This window comes from Heteronotia binoei, chromosome 2 (genome assembly GCF_032191835.1).
Source record: "Heteronotia binoei isolate CCM8104 ecotype False Entrance Well chromosome 2, APGP_CSIRO_Hbin_v1, whole genome shotgun sequence".
NCBI classification, from domain to species: Eukaryota; Metazoa; Chordata; class Lepidosauria; order Squamata; family Gekkonidae; genus Heteronotia; species Heteronotia binoei.
In genome coordinates, this window is record NC_083224.1 from 171869109 (window position 1) to 171893734 (window position 24626).

The following is a 24626-nucleotide window of genomic DNA, read 5'->3' on the forward strand; positions in this document are numbered from 1 at the left end:
TGGGGATGTGCTCTTCCTGAGTCCTACATAGGGTGTTGGGCACCTGGCCCATAAAATGAGCCTCCCCTGTTTCCTCAACATGAAATTTGGACATGAAGAGGAAAGGATTTTAATCTTATGCCTGTGTACTAGTTTGAACATTTGTAGTCATTTTGTAGTCATATCGTTTTTAATTAATCGGGGGAGTAAAAAGGTAAAGGTAGTCCCCTGTGCAAGCTCCAGTCATTTTTTACTCTGGGGTGACGTTGTTTTCACGGCAGACTTTTACGGGGTGGTTTGCCATTGCCTTCCCCAGAAACCTGGGTGCTCATTTTACCGACCTCAGAAGGATGGAAGGCTGAGTCAATCTGGACCCAGCTACCTCCCAGCTTCCACTGGGATCGAACTCAGGTCGTGAGCAGAGGGCTCTGACTGCAGTACTGCAGCTTTACCACTCTGCGCCACAGGGCTCTTCGGGGGAGTACTGCCATTAATATTTATGTTTTATATTTATATTTCTTTACATATTTATATTTTTGAATATTTAATTTCTAGTATTGGCTTAAATGTTTTATAAGCAGGATTGAAACTAATAGTTGTTCTGTCTCTTTTTAAAGGGTCTGAATGTAATTTTTAATGTAGCACTGGCTCTCCTAAAGGTAAGCAGTTTCTTTACTCGGAAACATTAACCTGCAAAAACTTGACATGTGTCTGTTGTCCATTTGTAGTTCATTAATAACCTAAAAGGGGTAAAAAAACCTGCTGTGTTCCAAAACAGAAAAGCTTCTTGGCACGGTCATCTGGAGGTAGTTCTTATTCACCACAGCTGAGCAGACAAAAGCCTATTTATAAGCCTGCCCACCAAGTTCATAGATAAAGACTGGATTCATTCCAGACTGTCCAGCACCATCCTCACTTCTCTAAGCTCTTGGGTAGGGAAAGAGGATGAGAAAAGTGTTGCTTGTTCTGAGGAAGGGTGATTATGCATCCATGAAGCCTTGTTCCTTTCATGACCAAGTCTATTATAGCATGTTCCAGTGGCTTCAAAAGCTTTAAACCTATGTAGGCCTGTTGCTACAGGAGGGCCTGTGGGGGCCCTGCCCCCTGACTTCTTGTCAGGTGCCCCTGACCTTCCTCCTTCCCCTTGCCATGGGGGTGAAAGCTAAGGGGCTGGGGGACTCCCCCTCCCCATGATTTAAATTGTTCAGGAGGGGAACCTAGGAGCAGCCGCTGCTCCTCCCATCCCCTTAAATGGTGTGAGAGGGGCAGCGGCTGCTCCTGGGTACCCCTCCTGTGCAATTTAAATCACTGGGGAGAGAGGGGGTGACCCCAGCTTTAACCCCTGTGGCCCCTCAAACTGTGGTGGCAGTGGAGGGGTAGGAGGGAAGGTCAGGCACCCTGAGTTGGGCGCCCTGAATCACAGCAAAGGCAGCCAAGGGAGGGAAGCCATTAAGTGCCCTTTGACTTTTTTTTACATGCCCCCCAACTTTTAAAATCCTTGCTATTGGCCTGAATCTTAGTAGCAACCAGCCAAAATTTGGAAAGGACCCAGTCTCCCATTAATCAGTGTTCCTCTTCAGCAGACTGTTGAATTCAAAATAAGACTTATCAGCTTTGCTCAAAGCTCATTGAAGACAGATACTTTCCGAGAGGTCTGGGCACAACCAGTATCTGACCATTGGCAATGAAAGTTTCCCAGAGCTTCTGGCAATAAGTTCATCCGCTCTCTGAACTGCATGTCACTTCTAACATAACCTCATTCTCTTGGCCATAAAATATCTCCTGAGTGCAAGGGCTATTGAGCCATTCTCAGTGGGCCAACATCTGTCTGTATTTACTTGATTTTTTTCACAATACAGCCCCACCCAGATGGAGACACTCAAGCACTTTTTTACTTCAAGTATTTGTTGCACAGTGAAGAAATAGTAATTAATCTGGATGGTAGAAGTCTTCTGAAACATCAGTTGATACCATCTGCATATACTTACTTCAACCACTCAGTCACTTCTTCCAGTTTGCCTATTTTTTTATTTAAAGTACTGTATGCCACTTTTCCACCTGATCAGCGTTATAAAGGCAGCACACATAAAAACTTTACAACATTTGAACACTTAAAAACACTATTTAAAATTATGAAATAAATAAAAACACGCAGCCCTGACCTGGACAGCCCAGGAAAGCCTGATCTTGTCAGTTCTTAGAAGCTAAGCAGGGTTGATTGTGGTTAGCACTTGGATGGGAGACTAGTCTTGAAATACCCAGTCGAGAGGACAGAGGCAGGCTTTCATCCACCTCTCCGAATATCCTCCAGGCCCTCAGTTGGGATCAGTCACCAGAGGTTGACATGACTTCCAGGTGCAGATAAACACACACACACCCCTAAAATGCACAAAAATACAAAATAAATAAATAAAATGCAAACAACATCAAAACCAGGGAAGAGGGCTAATAAGCATTATTGGGGGTATGCCAGACAAAGCAAAAAAAAAAAATCTTCACTTAGTGTTGGAAAACACTACTAGTGGGAGACAGATTTAGTTTCATGGGGAGGGAGTTCCAGAATTGTGGTACTGTGACTGAGAAAACCCTTTCTCAGGTCATCTGGATTCAGATGGCAGGGGCAACACCAAAGCAGGGCCTCTGAAGAACATCTTGGTTCCAGGCCATAAAAGGCTTTAAAGGTTAATACCAGCATCTTGAACGGAGCCTGGAAGCAAATTGGAAGCCAGTGTAGGTGGAACAAGAATGGGGTTATATAGTCCCTGTGACCCATTCTTGTTAATAATCTGGCTGCAGCATTCTGTACCAATTTACGAAAGTCTTCCAAGTGTAATTATACAATCCTAGTTCACAAAGACAGAGATATTGATGTCCAAGTACCCTAATTGGTGACTCAGTGGTAGAGCATCTGCTTGGGAAGCAGAAAGTCCCAGCCTCCCAGGTTCAATCCCCGGCATCTCCAACTGAAAAGGGTTCAGGCAAATTGGTGTGAAAAACCTCAGGTTGAGTCCCTGGAGAGCCGCTGCCAGTCTGAGTAGACAATACTGACTTTGATGGACCGAGGGTCTGATTCAGTATAAAGCAGCTTCATATGTCCATTGAATAGCTTCAATTTCAAAAGTAGTTGCTGCTCAATCTCTAAACTGTGTCCATGCTGTAGTTCTCTTGAGAATGGCTCCTGGACCTGGAAAGTGTAAGTCCAAGTGGCAAAAGGAGGCACCATGGTGCTTGAGATAATTCCCCAAGTAGATCCTGAAATTGCAACCTTTTTGGCCCGTACAGGATATCTGGATGACTTCTGTTCTGTGTTCTGACCCCAGCCTTTGACTGGTCTCCCCAAGAGTCAAGACTTACTCTGCAAATGGTCACTGAGTAGGCTTGCCAATCTACAGGTCCCAGCGGGGGTTCTACTGCTTTCCCAGGCTCTTTCCCGCCTTCAGTCAGCTGGCCGGCAGGGGGAAGCCCCTCCCCCACAGCCACCATGTTACTTTCCACCTCCGGAGGCTTCAGTCTCCGATTGAAAGGCTTCCTCTTGGGATGGTGTGTCTTTGAAGAAGTTTGCAGCAACTCGTGAGTAGAGATGCCAATCCCTCACTTCAGAATCGCCAGAAACTGGGGCGGGGGAAGGGAAATGTCTGCTGGGCACTTCATTATTCCCTATGTGGAGCTCGATTCTCATAGGGTATAATGGGGAATTGATCTGGAGGTAATGGGAGCTCTGGGGGGGCTGTTTTTTGAGACAGATGCACCAAATTTTCAGTATAGCATCTAGTGCCTCTCCCCAAAATACTCCCCAAGTTTCAAAATGTTTGGACCAGGGGGTCCAATTCTATGAGCCCCAAAAGAAGGTGTCCCTATCAGTTATTTCCTGTGGAAGGAAGGCATTTAAAAAGGTGTGCTGTCCCTTTAAATGTGATGGCCAGAACTCCCTTGGAGTTCAATTATGCTTGTCACACCCTTGCTCCTGGCTCCGCCTCCAATATCTCCTGGTTCCACCCCCCAAAGTCTCCTGGCTCCACCCCCGAAGTCCCCAGGTATTTCTTGAATTGGACTTGGCAACCCTATCACTGAGCAGGGTCTGGGCTTCAGGACTAGTCTGTTTCTAGGGCACAGGAGCTGTCAGGATCTGGAGCAGACAGAGTCTGGAGCCAGATCTCGTGGGCAAAGATAGTGGCCTTGTGAACCAGTTGATCAAGCAAGGCTAGCTTTCCAGGCCATGGCTTAAGTCGGCTGGAATGCAACTGAGTCCAGGTATATTGACGGCAGCTGCTTGGAGTTCCAGAGGTGTCTCTGCACACCGGCCAGGAAGCTGCAAGGATTCAGTGCACTGCTCTGTGTTCAGCCAGCCTAGCAGTTTGCCTCCTTTGTGCCACTTTGGCCTGGACCCTCTGCTGCTAGCATTCCTGCAGACCAGAAGATAACCCTGAGGAGTGATAGGACTGGACTCAAGTCCTGCATGTCAGAGGCCTGGAGACAATCTGTGGGGCTGGTGAAGAGGTTTCCCTTGCAGATTTTGGCAAGGTGGAGTCTGGTGTCGAGGAGGCATCATCTACGGGTGGCTCTGTAATGAAGAAGAAAAAGATATTGGATATGTATCCCACCCTTCACTCTGAATCTCAGAGTGGCTCACAATCTCCTTTACCTTCCCCTCCACAACAGACACCCTGTGAGGTAGGTGGGGCTGAGAGAGCTCTCCCAAAAGCTGCTGTCATGATCCTGGGCCTAGTGAGGCCTGCAGGCTCCAGAGAAGCCTGCCTAGGCGTTACAAAAGAGCCTACATTTCCTATGATCCCTCCTGCCCCTCTGATTGAGTGGCCAGGTTTTGGAGGGAAACTGGCCCAGAGAGGGGTGGGGCTGGGAGGAGAACATAAAAGGGTCAAGCCCAGGCAGGGTGTGTTCTTTTCTTGGAAGGCTGAGCTGGAGGTAGGCTGTAGCCTGGAGAGCTTGCAGCAGGGGAAAGACCCTTACCCAAGGGGCTAAATGTTGATATTAGAGTAGGGACTGTATAGATAGATGCATTAGGGCATTTGTTTATTTTCCCTTCACCCTTTTACTGGTTAATGCACCTTGTTAATTTATATTGCACTGAAATAAACCTTTTTGTTGTTCACCCTGTCTGGTTTTCATGCCTATTATTTGGCCTAAGCTACAGGAGGCCTATAGGGCTTGGGAGGGAACTCTGGGCCTTCTCAAAGGGATCTGTTAACCTAGAGTGGTGGCAGCAATTGGTAATACCCCCCTGAGTTGTGACAGCTGCCCTTTCAAGGACAGCTTTGCGGAAGCTATGGCTGACCCAAGACCATTTCAGCAGCTGCAAGAGGAGGAGTGGGGATTCAAACCCAGTTCTCCCAGATAAGAGTCTGTGCACTTAACAACTGCACCTAACGGGGCCCCTCCCTAGTCCCTCTAGTCCGCCTCAGGCACTGACCTTCACTCCTCCCAGGGATTCCAAATCAGAATCACTGAGTGGGCTGTAGGGAGGTCATAACATTCTGTCTCTTGGTGTCTTCATAAGGAAGGTTCATGTGAACGGTGCGGGGGGATTACCTCCAAAGAGGCCCAGATATTTCCCCTTTAAGACACAGCTGCTTTTGCAAGCAAGTGAAATGCCTGGCGTGGAATGGAATTCTGCTTCTGAGACTTCCCAACGTTTATGGGCAGTTTTTCAGGGGGACTCTGTTGTGTGCAGTGGTAAGGATAGTATGGAACATCAGCCTGTTAGATCATGGCCAATTGTAAAGAATTTTTTTAAAAGAAGACCTTAATGTGATTAAAATAGTAACAAGAGAATCTACATTTAATAAACCATGCTAATAAAAAGTTGGCTCCTGTGGAAGAAATTCGTATATAAAAAGTCTTCTCTTGTTTTTAGAAGATGAAGCCATGAACCTCTTTGGACACTGATTTCCATAAATACTAGAACTTGAGGGCATCCAATGATGCTGATGGGCAGTAGGTTCCCTGAATCCCAGAGCCGGGAAGCAGCATCAGGGGAAGGCTTCTGCCCAGGCCCATAGCTACAGAGGGGCCCCGTGGGGGTCCTACCCCCTGAGTTCCAGCCAGCCAGGGGGCCTGACTTTGCATTGCACCTCCTACTGCTCTTGCCGCTGCCACCTCCCTCCCTTCCATCCCCTCTACGATTCAAATCATGTGCGGGAGGGGCAGCAGGACTCAGAGCAGCCCCCAGCGTCCCCACAATTTAAAGGGCCTGCTGATCAGCTGATCAGTGGGGGCTTTAAATCTCCTGGGAAGTCAGGGGCTGCTCTGAGTCCTGCTGCAACCCTCTTGCATGTAATTTGAATTGTAGCAGGGATGGAAGGCAGGGAGGCAGCAGGGGGGAGGGAAGGCAATGTGGTGGGGAGACTGTGGGGTGGCTGGCAAGCAACTAGTGATTTGGAGAGGCGGGGCAGGGGCTGGGGGAGCGGCTGAGAGAGGGGTGGGAAAGGAAGGCCGTGGGCCAGCTGTGGGGAGGGGGGAGGCCATGGGGCGGCAAGCTAGCAACCTTTCTCAAGTGGTGGCAGTGGGAGGGAACGACATGGGGTTGGGGATGCCAAGTGCCCCCTGAAAAAATGAAAGCCCCCCCCCCCCCCAATTGTTGAAATCCTGGCTACTGGGCTTCTTCTGCCTCTTTTCCCTGTTGTTGGCTGTCCAGAGGAACTGGTTGAGCACTTTGTGAGACAGGAAGCTGGATAAGATGGATGTTGGTCTTCCAGCAGGGCTCTTCTAATGCTCTTATGTCCTCATTTAAAGCATCCCAACCAATTTCCATGCCAAAATCAGGCCAAAAGACCAACTGTAACTGGTCGGGAATATGAGCAGAGGTGCTTCCTGAGGCATACATGGCTAACAACAACTATTCCATGGAAAAAGTCAATGATACCAAAACAGTTCCCAGGAAGACTTCTATGCGACATTTCTCCTATGCTTAGATTTTCTAAAGTACAAATGAGTCAGGAATCAAGAGAAACCAGGATCGTTGCCTATGTACTGAAAAGGGAGTTTTATTTTAGCAATATGTGCTCCCTGCTTTCCTGAGCACTGAGAAGTACCAGAAGCAATGCCACTGGTTTATTATTTTTTTTTGCATGAGAGAACCCTGGATACTTGTGGCATCTGTGTGATGGTTGCTTTATTTCATAAGTCAAACACCAATAGAGGCAGAGAGGCACCCCTACAAGACTGAAGATTTGTGGCCCCATTATTAGATTATCAGAAATCCTGCACGCCAAGGAGCTTTGCCTACAGCCATTGCACAGCACTGCTTGCCTCCAGATTCAAAAGTGTAAACTGCTATTTTGGATGCATTCATCTCCCAGGCACTGATCACAAACCCCATTCCTGTGGAGGAATTGCTCATTCAGGAAACATCTACAGCTATTAAGGAACATTACAGTTCTTTTCTATCAAGTCCCTTGCTCCCATCTGGAGTTAGATTAGGGAAAGCTGTGGTGGTAGACTCATTCACAGTTCAGACAGCAAACACACAACCTTTTCTTTTTAGAAAGTGTACAATCCAGTTTAATATGCTAGCTGCACTGGGAAAAAAATGTGTGCTGAGTTCACTGTGGAATAGACGTTTTTTTCTGATTTAAAAACTTTGCAATCATGTATTTTCCTGTATGATCCATAAACAAATTGGCAAACACAGTGACTTCCTGTATCCACTCACAATGGTGATGTTGTACCAAGAGGCAGTTGCTCACTGTAGGTTTCTTGTATATTTCTATTACAGCAGCTCATGCTAAGTCACTTCTTTAAAAAAGCAGTGTTGTGATTTTGCGCATAGACTCAGAGCATAACTACATGATCCACTATTTTTGAGTCCACCCTGGGTCCATTCAAGTAAACATGAGGCTTTTTTTCTGGGGGAAAGTGGCAGAACGGAGTTCAGGAACCTCTTTGTGGAAACAGAAGTCTCAAAAAATGTTTGAAAGTTAATGAGGAGCACCCACGTGTTTCTCCATTTCCCTCCTGAGAGTTCCAGCACCTCTTTTTTCAGAAAAAAAGCCCTGAGCAAACACATACTTGACATTTCTAGCTGAAACTTAGATTCTCGGGCTCTTGGAGGTCATTTCAGGTTGACAAAAGGTGCATGTACAGGGGTTATATCTGTTCTACCCACATTCTAAACTCCCAATCTAAATCAACATCCATGCAGCTGAGAATCCATGTTTCAACTGGAAGCTCTCAGTGTATGTCTGCTTGATGGGTCTTTGAAACATACCCCTAGTTAGGTTAAGGGTTCCTAACATTAAGCCCGTGGAGACTTTGGGATTTCTGGGAGGGGTTAATAGATGCCACCACAAAATGCCTGCCATGAGGGGGCAATTATGGAAGGTTGGGAGCTTGGAAGCCCAGTATCCTCCTGTGATGGGACCACCTCCTGCTCCAGTGTGGTTTATTTATTATTTATTTAAATGTTCAATTTTTACACCACCCAATTTCCTGTAAGCAGGGCTCAGGACAGTGTACCATGACAGTTAAACATGACTTGTTAAAATATTAAAATTGCAATGAAATTTCAGTATCAATTTATTCAGATGGCAGTCAGACTAACACCTTGCAGGAGGGAAAGGGGTAAGAGTGCCAGCCAGATGGGCATCCTTGCTGTCCTCAGTTGCAGAAACCCAGCTGTTTGGGGGAAGAAGCAGATGAGCACCAGGAAATGTATTGGTGGATGCCATCGCACTGGGGATTACTGAATTAGGCCCTCAGAGGATTTGGTAAAATTGTGTCTGGGTGTACTGCTGCAAATGTGGACATCATGCAAAATTCCCAGTAGTCAGAAAGCTAGCTGATCAGGGAGAAGGACTCTTGCATAACATTCTCTTTGACATGCTACTTTTCTAAATGCAGGTGGGTTTTATACAGACGAGCCCCCATGCAGTTGGAAGTGGTGCAGACCAAGTACAGGTTTTCCACCTGAGTGAGAACCAGTGTTCCTCTAAGCTGAGTTAGCATGAACTAGCTCACAGATTTTTAGCCTCCAGCTCACACATTTTTATATTAGCTCAGGAAAAATGGCCCCAGAGCACAATAATTTATGCAGTAGCTCACAACTTCCATGCCAGTAGCTCACAACTTTAATACCAGTAGCTCACAAGACACTGCAGCATAGAGGGAACATTGATGAGAACTAGAGCTAGGTGAGGGGAGTTTGGGAGAGGTGTTGTCTGCTGTATATATGCAGCTAGCAACCATGCATTTATTTGAATGATGGCAAATGTATAGAAATCAAGAAGAATATCCAAGAGCAGAGGCAAATGACCTGTGCTCCCAGGCACATTTAAAGTAGTCATGTGGCAATGTGGGTGGGTAAAACGCAACTCATGGACTATATACGTGCTACAGGCATTTCATGTGTAATTAGAAACATCACAGCTATAAACTGGGTGCATTCTCACACACACGCTAAATAACGTCCCTTGCAATTGGATTTTTTACTCTGTAAGAATAGCAAAATCCACTTGCAAATAGTCGCCGTGTGAAAGCACTCACTGTGTTGCCTCCAGAATGACTGTCAGGTGCTCTTATTAAGATTTTCAGATTGTTGAGCTTTTCACCTGTGAAGGCTTAGCAGTTTTGGGGGATGGGGATGTGAAATGCTTTCCATGCAAGTGTACCTGCAGAGACGAATATCTAGATAAGTATTCTGTCGTAAATTCAGTAGTCCTTTCATGCTGAGAAACTCCCTGATTTCCTTCATGACACTTCCCAGTCAGTATTATCCCCCACATGCTGATTTTATATATTTAAAGCCATTTCCTTAAGTCACTGCAGACCTTCCCATGTCCTGTAGCTTTGAAGCTTCCCACCTCGGAGATTGCCATAAAGAGAGCTGATATGCAGGCTGTGCTGTTTCAGCTTATCATGCTTCATCAGCACTCTGCCGCTTTTCTTCTTACATCCATGCAATAACTGGGTGGGATTGCCTGGGTCTCCCCTCCCTTCTTCCCTCTCCTCCCTTCTCTTCTCCCCCCCCCCCACTTCCGTATGCTTAAAAAGGATTGAAATCATTATTTGAAAGCAGAAATGAATGGTAGCCAGTATTTTGCTTGGCCGTCAGCACAGCATCCTCCAGGCGCGGGGAGTTCTGAGGCTATGCTTCCGTGTGTCTGTGCATTTGGGCAACTGTCAGACTAATGGAGATGGAAGGTGGAATGAGAGGGGGAGCTCATCTATCCAAGAGCTCACTATTGGCTTCTTATTACGGCATTCTCCCCTGAGACACCCTCTGCATGCTCATTCACCTACCTCCGCCTCTCCCTCTCCCCCCTTCCTTTTCCTACCCTTCATTACTGATTCACAGCGAGAGGCGGCAGCAGCAGCCCAGCCACGCTTGTCACGAATCAGGGATTGCAATGAGCTCATCCTTTTTCTCTTTGCTGCTTTACAACTGGCCTGGCTTTATTGCTCTTACGGCTGCTTCGGTCTACTCTCATATATGTTCACAGGCAAGCTGGGCCATCTCAGCCTTTTCTTACACTGCATCATTTTCTGCCATTTTCCCCGTATTCAGGCATTCGTAGATCCATGTCTTTTCTCGGTTTGCATTTTTGGTCTACTTTGGAATGCTGTTGGAACCAGTGTTTTTCCCCACTTTTCTTGGCAAAGATGTTTTTCTTCTTTTGAGACCCTACCTTGATGGCGTCTGCTGTAGACAGTTTGAGTGCATATAAGACCTAAAGCTGGCTCCCATAGTACCACGGTGTGAATTTGTGGCTTCAGGGAACAGTGTTTCTCACTCTGGATACTTGCTGTTTTTTGCTGATGGAAGAAGGGGTGCCTTGCCCAGCCCCAGCTCCCAAGCTTGCGCCACCCATCAGAAAGTCCCAAGATATACATGATGAGAGAAGCAAGCTTGTGAATGAGTATGCCTGTCGAGTGCTGGAACTTCTGGGGATGGGGCATCGCCTCTTTGTGCCTCGGCTTCTTGCGGTGAGATCTTGTTTTCTTCAGATTAATGCATGGTAATTCTGCCATCCTCTTTCCCATTCCAGCTGCCTCCAAGGGTTCCATTGCATATGGTGGTTGCATCAGGATTTCCCTGGTTTACCCAGTACATTTAAGAAGTAATGTCTCTGGCTGCCTTTCTTATGGGCATTGGGCAAGGAGGGACTGAATTGGATTCCCTTCAGAGTCTTAAACAGCCACTCCTCTGTTGGCCAGCAGTGTCACAGTTGGATCTAATTTCAAAAAGGATTTTCTAAGCCCTCTGATTTTTGTTTTCTTTCAAATGGCATGATTTTGTAAGCCGAAAGACTATTGCTAATTGCAAATGCATTCCAACCACTTAAAACTTGGTGTCTTTCTCGATGCTATAACTAGTTTCTTTAATGTTGGTAAGCAGCAGTCATACACACACACGCTTTGTATTATATATATGCACTGTGAGAGTATGGCTAGAAACAAGAGAATAACTTTGTATCTGTGTACTAAATGGTTTAAAGGTGTTGCTGTCCATTAAAATAAATGCATCTTGTTGCTGCCTGGACTTCATTTACATTGCTTAGTACGGTGGTAAATATGGAGCTCTTCAGCAACAGGCAAGAAATACAGGTTTGAGTGATCCAAACTTATCACTAAAACTCTTTTAGTACCACAAGTATTCTAGGCTTTCCTTACTTAATAGACCACCAAAATGCCATCAGATCATTTGAGCATTTAGCAAAAGTCAGGAGAGGCCAAAACCAAAAACCTGTTTCTGATAGTATTGTGATATACTGTATGCCTAGGACTCCAGAACATTTCAGTTCCTTTTATTCTGTGAATTTATAGCTCATCGTAAACCTAGGAGTCATGATAGGTATCATCCGGGCCTTATTTCATGCAGTCATTTTCAGAAGAAGGCTGAGGTGTTGTGGTTCTATATGTACCTCCTCTTTTATATGCTGAAAATGTCGAAGAATCTGTTTATCCACAGGTGTCGTCAGCCCAATTTATGCTAGGTTAAAAAGGTTTCACTGTGTGCAAATTACTCCTCTTAAAAAACATGCAGACAGATTCCGAAAAGCAGATATGGTGGTAGATACCTGTGGGTGGATTTTGTCGTTTTCTTGTTTACCTCAATAGCTTTCCTCTACTAATCCCATTGCTTTTATTCACATTTAAAAGTAGTATTTAATTCTGTGTTTTTCATCCAATACATTGCAAATCTGATAGGTGGATTTTGATAATCTTCATAAGAATTGCCTTATTGTATCAGGCGAAGTGTAATCTAGTCAAGTGACCAACCCAACAGACGCCTTACTAAGCTCACCAGCAGGGCAGGGCTTTCCTCTGCCACTGTGTCTGTCTCCAGCATCTCCTGTTAAGCAGTGTCAAAGGTATATTTCCCTGGACACAGATTGCTGTTGAAAGAACTGTCCTCTGCTATGTTGTCTTGTTTTCTTTCCCCCCACAGAGCTCTAAAGCTAGTGGCTAAGTATTCTCTATGTTGTATGAAGAAGTACATTATTTTGCCCCCTGAAGCAACAACCAGTCAGTTTCATACCAGTCTGTTTCTTGTATTATCTTTGTTGATACCATCCATAGTTTGGTAGGTTTCTGTGATAGCTTCTGTGAAGCTGCCTTATGCAGACTTTGATGCATCTAAACCAGTATTGTGTATTCTGAGAGGCAGCAACCCTCCAAGGTCCTAAGCCAAGGTCTTTTGCATCCTTTGCTATCTGATCTTTTTACTTGGAAGATAAGATGCTCAGAATTGAATCTTGGATCTTTTGCCATGAAGATATTGCTCTTCCTTCATCCCTCTGCCTCCTTCATAGGGAACTTTATACCAAACCTTAAACGTTTGACTCTTTCTTTTCTGTACCTTTTCCAGAGCAGTAGACAGAATTATAAACCAGCCACACTTGCATGTTATATAATTCTGTTATGGTATGTAGGGTTTATTTTTAGCAGCAGTTTTGCTGAAGTCCATAATTCCTTGGCAATTTGTAATTTTTGCATTTAATATAATCCCTTGGGTTAAATTTTGATTAGAATCCTAGCTGGAGAACACCCCCCCCCACTTCCAGCTGACTGCTGTTTTGATGAGGCAGGAAGAAGGAAGGTCCTTGAATCTCATCTTACTTTCTTGATGCCCATTTCATCATCCAGAATTATTTGATGCTGTCTGTAAACTTAGCTTCTTTCCTGCTCACCCCTGACTCCAAATCGTTTATCAATAAATTAACATTTATTATATTTTTATTCTACCCTCGCTGAAGTTTATGGGTTAGAAAGAGACCAGTTGCTGCTCTCAAATGTGAAAACTGGGTTATTTCTGCCATAAAAGTTCTGCATACGTAGTCTACCAGAGCACTCCCATATTTGGTGACACACTCCAGGAAGAGGTTGCACAGTCTGACATACTAGATTAAGCATTTTCTTCCATTCCTTATATCGAGCAGCCATATGGCTCCTATGCAGATTTCCCCTTCCTCACAAGTCTTTGCAGATCTGCACTTAAAGCAACACATAAAAGAAATATCAATGCCTCATGCTCCACTGGACTTGCATTTTTAAATTTTGAGTATATGACCAAACATGCACAAGATGTGCTGTCTTGATACCACATCTGCAGTATTGCAAATGGTCCAAAGTTAGAAATCTTTCTATGACGTAAGCAATGGCTGGCGCCAGCAGAGTCATTAGCATGATTTTCTGGATCCCCTCGGAGTCCGTATGTGTTTAGTATCAAAGTTCAGTCACCAAATTTAAATTGTCTGTATAGGATGAAGAGGAGCTGTTTCTTTATCCCCAAATTCAGTCTCCCTCTGCATTCTGTTTAAAAACTCACAAATTACTGTTGCATATATTCTGCATAGTGGAGCTTTTTAATGTATTTATATCCTAATGAAGGGCAGTGTCCTTTCACTCTGTGTGCAGAAGGTGTTGGTCTCATGCATTCATTGCTGTGTTGTTTCTGATAGCATTCTAGAGTGGTGGGACCCATGTGGAGCTCACTTGCTTCCAGGGAAGTGGAAGGTGACAGACTATTGCCTGGATTAAGCCTGGATTAAGGAAGAAGATGAGCCATAGTGGAGCTCTAGTGCTGCTGGGGCTCGCTCTCTTTCTGGCAGGGACAGTAGTGGGGTGGGTCTGAGACAGGGGTGGCCAAATTGTGGCTCTTTCACACATAAGCCACCACTACCTTATTTGCTGGCTTAGAGATGACATTTAAAGTTAAAGTTGCTTTCTTACCACCTCTCTTATTTGCCCTTCCTTCCTTCCTTCCTTCCTTCCTTCCTTCCTTCCTTCCTTCCTTCCTTCCTTCCTTCCTTCCTTCCTTCCTTCCTTCCTTCCTTCCTTCCTTCCTTCCTTCTCTCAAACACCTGATGTTTATGTCTTGTGGCTCTCAAACATCTGGCGTTAATTCTATGTGGCTCTTACATTAAGCATGTTTGGCCACCCCAGTCTGAGAAGTGATGTTGATTAGTGTTAAATCATACCTGTTGCTGCATCCTATATTGCAGCCACCCTCAAATTCTGGAGTACCAAGTAGCCTGTTAGGTTGCTTGTGTGGCCCCACTGGTGGACCCCCTGATGGCACCTGGGTTTTGGCCACTTTGTGACACAGAGTGTTGGACTGAATGGGCCACTGTCTTGATCCAACATGGCTACTCTTATGTCCTTGTATTCTAAATCTGCCTTGCTCATGGTACTTGTTCACATATTTTAAGTAATGCAAACTTTTTAAAATTCTCTTTCACCTTTGGCTTCTCATCTGTTTTTAGTAATTTTAAGAGTTTCATCAGTTATCTATTGAAGCTTTCTATTTCTTTTGGCTATAGGAATAGTCTGTGCATTCTTCCTTGATACTATCTCTGTTTTCAACTGATGGTTCTCTGGATCACATTCATTTGAACTTAGTAATGCAAATCTGTTCTTTTCACGGTCTTTAATCTCTTCAGGAATGTTGTTTAGTTTGAATTTTGGCATTGGTGTTTTTCTTCAGCTTTATTTTGATTTTCTGTATTAATGATTAATTGCCTGTACACAGCCACCTCCTGGTCTTGTTTTGGCAGAACAAATAGAATTTCTCCATCTTCTGGTTCCACTGATGTAATCTATTTGATTTCTGTATCAGCCCTTTGGGGATGTCCACATATACAATTGTCTGGTTGGTTGCCTGAACCATGTATGCACAGTAAACAACTTGTCTTTACAGAATTCTATGAACAGCTTTCCTGCTTCATTTCATATTCCTATCTCAAATTTTCTGACAATATTTGATTCTATGTTGTTTCCCATTTTTGCATTCCAGCCACCATGATTATCAGCACATCTTTTTTTAGGTTGTAGTCAATTTCATCCTGGATACTTGCTTAAAGGCTTCAGTTTCTTTGGCATCTGTAGTTGGAGTGTAAACTTGACTGATGTTTATGCTGTCAGGCTTTCCATGAAGAGGCTTTCCATATTATTCAGTCAGACTTTGCATTGTAGCCTCTGACTGCTTCTGCTACACTATCACTATCAGGGCAACTCATTTTCTTCTGTGCTTGTTATTTCCAAAGTAAAATGCTTTGTAATGTTTTGACTGGAAGTGTTTCAGTCCAGTCCACTTTAGTTCTCTGATTGCCAGGACTGCGGTGTTTAAATGTTCCATTTCTCATTCTACAAATTTTGAATTTCCCATTGATTTATACTTGTCAAGTTCAATATTCCTATTATATGTGTCAAACAGCTCTGGACTTTCCTTTTGCATCCGTTCACATCAGCAACTGAATGTCATTTTGGCTTTAGTTCAGCTGTGTCATTAAGAACTGTGCTATCTGTTCTTGTCCTTTGCTCTTCCTCAGTAATTAATTGAGTGCCATCTGACCGGGGTGGGGCTGTCTTCCAGCACTGTGTTTTCTTTCCTTTTGGATAGTCTCATCACAGGGTTTCCAAGGCAAGAGATGATCAGAAGTGGTTTACCATTGCCAGTTTGGTGTAGTGGTTAAGTGTGCGGACTCTTATCTGGGAGAAGCAGGTTTGATTCCCCACTCCTCCACTTACAGCTGCTGGAATGGTCTTGGGATAGCCATAGCTGTTGCAGGAGTAGTCCTTGAATGGGCAGCTGCTGTGAGAGTCCTCTCAGCCCCACTCACCTCACAGGGTGTCTTTTGCGGGGGGAGAAGATATAGGAGATTGCAAGCCACTCTGAGTCTCTGATTCAGAGGGAAGGGCAACGTATAAATCTGCAGTCTTCTTTTTCTTCGTCTTCTTTGCAGTACTAACCAGGGCTAGCTGAAGTGGCAGTGCCAATGTCTGTGAAAGATCCTCTGCCATTGTCACCTCCTACTGCTGCTGCTGCCAAGTAGCTACCCTTCAAGGATTCATCTGTGCCCATCACCACTGGAACTGCCTGTCCTCTCTTGCTGATGTGGCCACTGATCTCTGAAGGGGGTGGATGCATCTTAGTCTGGTGTCTCAATTGTGACCATTCCGCCTTGTGTGACTCTACTAGGTGTTTCACCTCTTTACGGAGTCTAAACTCTTTATAATTTTGCTCTCAGTTTCAGAGATACACACAGACCCCCTCACCATGTTAAGGTGTGTGTCCAGGAGGGGAATTTCTGAACTACAGCATGGTTATTCAAGTACTGCTACTGTTGAACTTTAAAAAGTGCTTCTCAAAGAAATAATGGCTTATTGTGAAAACAAAAAAATAGCTTTTCCTATTGTCATAGCACGTCTGCAGTTCATTCTAGCCTGATTCATTGAGAACAGCAGAGCAGGTGGTTTGGAGCGTTGTGGTGGAAAGTAATGTCACTTCACTGTGCTGCTGGAACATGTGGGTGGATGGACCATTCTTCCCCATCAGCAGCAAATATTTTCCTCCAAAGACTCTCCATGTTATCAAAGATTTCAGGTTTTCACGGCTGGTAACATCATTAGGGTTTGTAGAATCTTTCGGGATCAAGTGCCGTGTTCTACTGGAGAAAGTTTTCCTTCCAGACGTTTCGTTCTCAGCTGCGGAGAACATCCTCAGTGGCGTTGCAGCCGGAGCAGGCGCTCAGATCTTCTTGGCTGCTGTGCATTGAGTGGGGCCAGGGCTGCTGGAGAGCTGCTATTTCTAGGCTGGAGGGGGTGTGATGAAAGGGTAATTAGTTTGTGGATGTGCCCATTGTTTGGTGGGGCTTCCTGGAAGGGTAATGATAAGGAAACTGGCTGTTGAATGTGACCATTGTTCCGTGTTAATTGCTGGGAGGGTTGGAAGGGGTTTGAAGATAAGGAAGATGGTTGTTGACTGTGCTGATTGCTCTGTGGAATTTGCTGGTTGTTCTGAGACTTTCTGCAATTTATAGTCTGTAGGGTGTTTTGCAGAGCTAGGTACCAAGATTGGTGGATGAAAATGCCTTCTTCCTTTCTGTTAAAATTGTGCTGGTGTTTGTAAATCTCAATAGCTTCTCTGTTCAGGCGGGTATGATAATGTGAGACCGTAGAAAGGACTTCAGTTCTTTCAAAGTGGATGACATGGTCTCCTTCTTGAAGTGCATGTTCAGCTACAGCTGATTTTTCTGGCTGAAACAAGCGACAGTGTCTCTTGTGTTCGGTGAGATGGGTGTTGATACTGCGTTGGGTAGTGCCAATGTAGACTGCACCACAGGAGCAGGGTATTTTGTAGACTCCAGGGGTTGAAAGTGGATCTCTCATATCTTTGGCCGAGCGCAGCATGTGGCGGATCTTTCATCACACCCCCTCCAGCCTAGAAATAGCAGCTCTCCAGCAGCCCTGGCCCCACTCAATGCACAGCAGCCAAGAAGGTCTGAGCGCCTGCTCCGGCTGCAACGCCACTGAGGATGTTCTCTGCAGCTGAGAACGAATCGTCTGGAAGGAAAACTTTCTCCAGTAGAACACGGCACTTGATCCCGAAAGATTCTACAAACCCTAACTCTCCATGTTCTTTTCCATCACTACTTTTGAAACATGGAAATACAGAGTTGAAGCATCGGCTCCCATGTTTAATATTTCAAATGAGAGATGCTAGTTAAGAACATAAGAGAAGCCATGTTGGATCAGGTCAGTGGCCCATCCAGTCCAGCACTCTGTCACACAGTGGCCAAAAAACAAAAAAAACAGGTGCCATCAGGAGGCCCACCAGTGGGACGAGAACACTAGAACTGTGGCAGTGAATTCCATGTGTTAATTACTCTTTGGTGAACAAGTACTTCCTTTTATCTATTCTAACCTGACTGTTCAGCAATTTCATTGAGTGCCCATGCGTTCTTGTATTGTGAGAAAGGGAGAAAAGTACTACTTTCTCTGTCTTCTCTATCCCATGCATAATCTTGTAAACCTCTATCACAGGGGTTGCCAATGGTAGCTCTCTAGATGTTTTTTTGCCTTCAAGTCCAATCAGCCCCAGCCATTGGCCATTTTGGCTGGGGCTGATGGGAGTTGTAGGCAAAAAGCATCTGGAGAGCTACCGTTGGCCATCCCTGCCCTATCATGTCACCTGTGGTTTCTCCAAGCTAAAGAGCCTCCAAGTGTTTTAACCTCCAAGCTAAAGAGCCCCAAGCATTTTAACCCTTCTTTTAAGCTCTCCTAAAACTCTGGTTGCTAAATGTTTCTTGAAAAGCCCAAATATGTGGGGATGTACTGTGGGTACTCACATAGTTGAAGACACTCTTACAATTTCACATATTCAGTGGTTCTGAAAAACAACTGTGGTTGACAAAAAGCCTTCTGGAAGTTAGTTTTGTATGTTGATTTGACTCAGGAATACTCAGTTTGAATGTAATAGAAATTATGTTGGTTTTTATGGTATTGTCTTCAAGCTCAAGTTTTTGTAGACATTGCTTACCTTTACTCATGGATAACTTCCTGATTATTAAATGTGGAAGCTATTTGCTGCATTGTTCTGTCATGTTTGAAGCTTTGCAAAGCCATAACAACAGCAGAAAAATCTGCTTGGTACTGGAAACCAAAGGTAATAGTCAGAACTAATTCCCTTCTGTTTTTTCTTTGCAAATTTTTATTTTGATGACATTTGCCAGATTATTGTTAGGTATAGAAGAATAAGTAGTCAAGTCAAATCCAGTTGTTAAGTCTTGTTGCTCTTTCTGTGGTTTCTTTGAATGAGCTGTCACATTCAAAGAACAGAGATATTTTTCTTCTTCTAGATTAGGGGCTTGTTCACATAATTTTGTGTGGAATATATTCAACAGATTACAAATTCAGACCAGAAGAGTCCTAGTATGACTGTGTTCTCTGCTTATAGTGGTTTTTCACTGTGTTTCATTGTAGACTTCCAAGGAGGACCTCCTTCAAGCTGATTTTGAAGGGGCTTTGAAGTTCTTTAGGGTACAGCTGCCCAAAAGGTATCGAGCTGAAGAGAATGCTAGACGGCTTATGGAACAGGCCTGCAACGTAAAGGTAAGAGTGTTCTTATTTGTCTTCAGATAAGAAACAGTCAATCTTAAGAGTGGATATTTGGATTTAAGAAACATGATGAAGGTTGGGTGTTTTGGTAGGGGGAATGTGATGTATGTGTCTTTAAGAAGGAGGGTCTCCATCCCATTGTGCTGTATTTAATTTGTTTTGAGTGGGATGGCCCTGGCCAGAGCTACATGGTGTTTGCTGTTGGCTCTCCTTTCCTGGTGTCTCATCTTTGCCAATAACCGGGTGTTGTTGTTTGTAGCTTCTGAGGTGTCCAGCTATCGAACACTACAGGGGGAATACATCGAGGTTCTTCTTATTCCCTGAACTCTTCCTCTTCCTCTCAGACACAGTGTGCTTTGCAAGGCTTTTTTTCTACTGGAGCTCCCAGGAGCAGAGCTCTGACTGGACTGGCCAGGGCTCCAGCTTGCCTGTCCCGCCATGCGACAGGCAAGTGTTCTCAGGCCAGGTGGTGTGGCCTAATATGCAAATGAGCTCCTGCTGGGCTTTTTCTACAAAAAAAGCACTGGTGCTTTGAATAATAACCTGTTAGAATTAGAAATCAGTTTGTAATAGACAAAACCTTCATTTGTTGAACTGCATTCTATACTACACAAGCCCATTGATGATGATTGCTGGAGTGTAACATTGTCTGAATAGAAGCTTCTTGCTGAATATCTGGAAGATTAGCAGATTTGGGATTGCTGAACATTTGGAAGAGAGAGTTTTACATGGAGCCTATGGTTATGAAATGTGCTTCACAAAAATCAGCATGAGGCTGTTCTCAGTTGTGGGACATCACAGTGAAATGGGCAAATTTTGTTTTCCTTTATGTCTGTCCTGGATTGACTAAGATGATCATAAGACAATGGTGTATACGGTACAAGCTGATTGTTTAAAGACTCAAACAGAATGCTCAGATAATCTTGCTTTTCCCATTTATCTTCCAAAATAAACCCAGTTGAATGTTAACAGCACTGATATTATTTAGTTATGCATAAAACCAGTGTAATTGTTCAGTTTACCTTACTAGAACATTTGTTTATTTCCTGTAGTGAATATGATCAAACACTGTATTTTCTGCTGTGATTTTATGGTGAAAGAATGGCTGTTCGAATATACTTTTTGCTACCAGTACCTTTGTTTATTATCTTTGCAGCAACTAGACTTCAAGATTTCAATAGCTTAATGTTACTGTTAGGACTGAGAGATTGAATACAGGACAGTTTGCAGGCCTCTTGCTTGCCTGAGGGAGGTGTTCTCCTCATTACTCATTTTTGGAATAGTGACCCTGCTTCTGTTATCTGCATGTATCAGAAGCCACATTTTCAAATCTAATCCTGGCAGATGTGGTGGAGTCAAAGGAATATTTTATATAACTTTGCAGGAGCTTGTATTGGCACCTTCGGAATGAAAACTGTGCCTGAATGAAAGATGGAGCACCAGGGGATGTCAACAAAGCTGTCTCTTTAGCATAACTATGGCTGCCATTATTCCAAAAACAATGTTCTCCGTTAGACCTTTCTGAACTATATGCTTCTTTTTCTGGGTATTACTCATTGTGCTCAATTATGTTTTTCAGACTGTGATATGAATCTTAACCTTTCTGACCAAGAAAAAGAGTATTCATATCATTGTTAATATTCTGCCCTGCAGCGTAAATGGATTTTGCAGGCTATGCTGCCTTAGCTATTATTGCTAAATCATTTATCAGTTTAATAGTTCTCCTTCACAATGAAATGGCTACAAATGTAATTTATACATTATGTTGTGGAAAAGGCAAACGGAGAACAGCAGAAATTAAGATGGTGATTGTTGGAAGTCTGCTGGATTGCACAAGCTTCCAGTTTGGCCAATGATACATCTGTTAACCCTGTAATAGAAGACATAGAATCAATTCTTCCAAGGTCAGGAAGGATTTTATTTGGACTTTTTGTTTCATGTAATGATTGGCAAAATAGTGGAAAGGATTTTCAGGCTTGCTTGTATGTTTGTGGCAGAGTGTTCTGGATGTATGTTTTGTTCTTTGGGTTGTTACCTGTCCAAACATTTGGATGTGGCCTAGAAATAAATACAAATTAAGTGAAAAGTACAAAATCATTAGAGAGAGATTTGCTTCCAACTTGATAGGAAATGCTTCTGTGGCAATGTAGTATATCTTACCAAATGTCGTTCACTTTGTTGTATTATCCTTGTACTATTATCTTTGGCTTGCAAAGTCTTGATGTTGGAGTTAGAAAGGCCATGTTTTTATTTTTCACTTTATTTGAATGTTAAAGCTTTCTGTCTAGAAAGGGTAAATTATTTGCACATAGTATATGCTAGCAGGACAACCTGCTAGTTCATAGATCTGAACTTTTTGTTAATCATAGAAACATATTTTTCCTTTGGGAATGTTATATGTATTTGATCAGTCTTTGGGTCACATGTTATCATATTTGTAAACAAAAAAATAATATTCACTGTATCAGTTCACTTAAAGAATTGGTTTTGTCTCAGTGTGAGGCTGTCTGAAGACTTCATTTGCTCAGAAGTGTCTCATGAACAATGTACTCCACTGATACCACTCCCAGTTTTTCAAGACAATTCCTATGACTGCAGCATCTGAAAAATGTGCCATGGCAATAATGGAAATTGCCACTGTGAACTGGTGACAGTATCTGTTGAGATGCCAGTTCAAATATTGAGATTTATTGCCATTACCAGAAATATTACCAGCCAGTGGAAAAGTACAAAATAGATGAATTTAAACATCTGAGGGGGAGAGCATCTTAGCATGGTTCCCATTTCCCTGCTTATGGTGGGAGGCCTCCAAGTAATTGTGGCACCAGTGTTCATCTGATTGGCAGGCAGAAACTATGGCCAAAAAGAGGGCATGATTGCCCTGGTAATAATAATTTAAAAATAAGGCCTCATCTTCTTACTGGAAGTTCTAGAGTACCTGACAATTCCTAGAGCTTACCCAGGAGTTATAAAGGTAGCTCTAGGAATCATCAGAAAATCCTGGGATGCTGTTCTCTCCCCCTATCCTGCCATAGTCCTTCTGCTGGTGGCCAGGCACTGCCCTATAGTGTGGTGTTTCCCACCAATCTGTCAGAGAAACTGGTCTTAATTGCAGACTCCCTGTCTCGGGGGGGCGTCACCCTACTTTTCTGTTTACTTCCTGCCTAGAAGAGGATTGCAGAAACAGTAGAAACTGAGTAGCACAAATACATGTAATCTTAAAGACACAGTACAGTGTGGTCCTGTGTCTTTAAGATTGCATGTATTTGTGCTACTCAGTTTCTACTGTTTTTCCTTATCCATACTGAGTATCCACTTTTTTGTATCATAGAAGAGGATTGCAGGCATTTACAGGAGCTCTGCATTCTCTGCTAATGATATTGATTTCTTCCTAATTCTGTTCCTGAATTTTGAGCCTGTCTCTTCAATCAACGCAGTGTTCTCTCTGCCATCTGCCTTCCTCTGCCTTTCTCAAGAGGAAAAAAGGGGAAAGCAAAAGTAAGAGCTCTGCAGCCTTAACACAGCCGTAGTGGAAGCACAGTGCATATACAGCCACCGATGGCTTACTCTCCTCTCTGAAGGGCAGAGGTTCCCTTCACTTCCAGAGGATGGAAGCTGGGATCAGCCCTTTCTCTCACCTCAGATACAGTTGCTGTGATGCTGCCAGGGATACTTAGTAGGAAACACGGGCTTGGGGAGAGCAGTGCAGGATGCCAAGGATGAGTGGAAGAGGATCTTTTTTGGCAAGAAAATCCCTGAAACAAAGAAGCTTAGAACAGCACTGGATCACCGATGTCATCTGCCACAGGTCAAAGTGGCATGTTTCTCAGAGGCACAGAAGGCTCACATGTGAGGGAGCCTAAAGGCTCGGGGACTTTTACAGCACCTTAGCAACTGCCCCATCTCCCATGCTGCCAGACCTCTCTGGAAGGTAAGATGGGGGAATCCATGTTGCTACTGGCAGGTGCAACACCAGCATCCTGTAGAGGGCACAAGTGGTTTAGATCTCAGTCTCATGTTCCTCCCTTTCCCTTCTCCACACACTTTCCCCTTCAGGAGCAGAAATGCCAAGAGTAACCTGCTAAGCCGAAGTTGGGCATCAAGCCAGACTCCAACCTTCTAGGCAGTACAAGTCTGTGCCATCACAAATAAAATAAATAAATAAAAATCACGCATCCTTAGGCGACAGTTCTCTGAGCAGGAATATGATTGCCAAACCATGGGAACTTGGTTTTTCTGGCTCTCACCGGGGAGGAAGAGGGGAGACATCTGAGGAAGATAAGTGGTTCTTGAGTAGCTAGAATCTCTCAAAATGATTATCAGAATTTATTGTCCAAGGCCACCCTTGTCCTAGACCAGTGGTGTCCAAACTTGCTTAACATAAGAGCCACACAGGATAAACATCAGATGTTTGAAAGCCGCAAGACATGAACTTCAGATGTTTGAGAGCCATAAGGCATGAACATCAATGTTTGAGAGCAGGCAGGCAAGCAGGAAGGAAGGAAGGCAAATAGATGGGTGGAGGGGGGAGAGGTGGAAAGAAAGCAACTTTTTCTTTAAATGCATTCTCCAAGCTGCTGGTTGGCTTGGCTTGCCTTGGAGAAGTGATTTAAAGAGACAAATGCCATATGCAATCTGGCTGACAGGGTGGGTGGGAGCTTTGGGAGCCACAAAATATGTATGAAAGAGCCACATGTGGTTCCCAAGTCACAGTTTGGCCACACCTGTCCTGGATCTAGCCAAGGATGAGGGCAATCCCATGGCTAAATCTAAAGGAGCTAATAAGAAAGAAAAGAAGAAAAAGAATTTCACTTTACTAAATGGAGGTTGTGTTAGAAGCCCTTTATGTCTTACAGATTATATTGACAGACACACCTATTGTAATTGTTCTTTCAAGAGCTCTCATGGGGGGGTGGAAGGGTGTGGGTGACGGGGTGAACCACGGAGGAGAGTGGCGGGTGGTGGGACTTTGCTTAGGGCACTGCACACCCTAAGGCCACCCCTGATTTCCTGTACAGGTGGCTGCCATTTTTATAATATACAGGAAGCACAAGTAAACAATCTCTCACATGTCCAATAAAATACAGTTTTATTAATTTATATTAACCATTGAAGTTTATACATTTACTGCATTCTTTTATTTACTATTTGAGAAATATTTACAAAGGCCATAAACGTCTCTTCCCTCCAACCCCCCCCCCCCCCCACCTTCTGAATATTGCTGGAATTACTCTTTTTGTTTGCCGCAGGAATATTGTCTGATGAAGGGAGCTTTTGCCTCTTGAAAGCCTGAA

General features: G+C 44.0%; 1 protein-coding gene across 3 annotated transcripts in view; it reads left to right on the top strand.

Annotated features, from left to right (window-relative positions):
• RABGAP1L (RAB GTPase activating protein 1 like) overlaps positions 1 to 24626 on the top strand; it is a 218662-nt gene that overhangs the window by 131093 nt on the left and 62943 nt on the right. For 2 of the 3 annotated variants that reach the window (XM_060232466.1, XM_060232467.1), the window contains exons 18-19: positions 597 to 638; positions 19198 to 19326. In XM_060232466.1, the coding sequence (XP_060088449.1) occupies positions 597 to 638; positions 19198 to 19326 (171 nt within the window). Of the gene's footprint in view, positions 1 to 596; positions 639 to 10286; positions 10918 to 19197; positions 19327 to 24626 lie in introns of those variants that run through there. The other variant, XM_060232468.1, reaches the window with a different exon arrangement.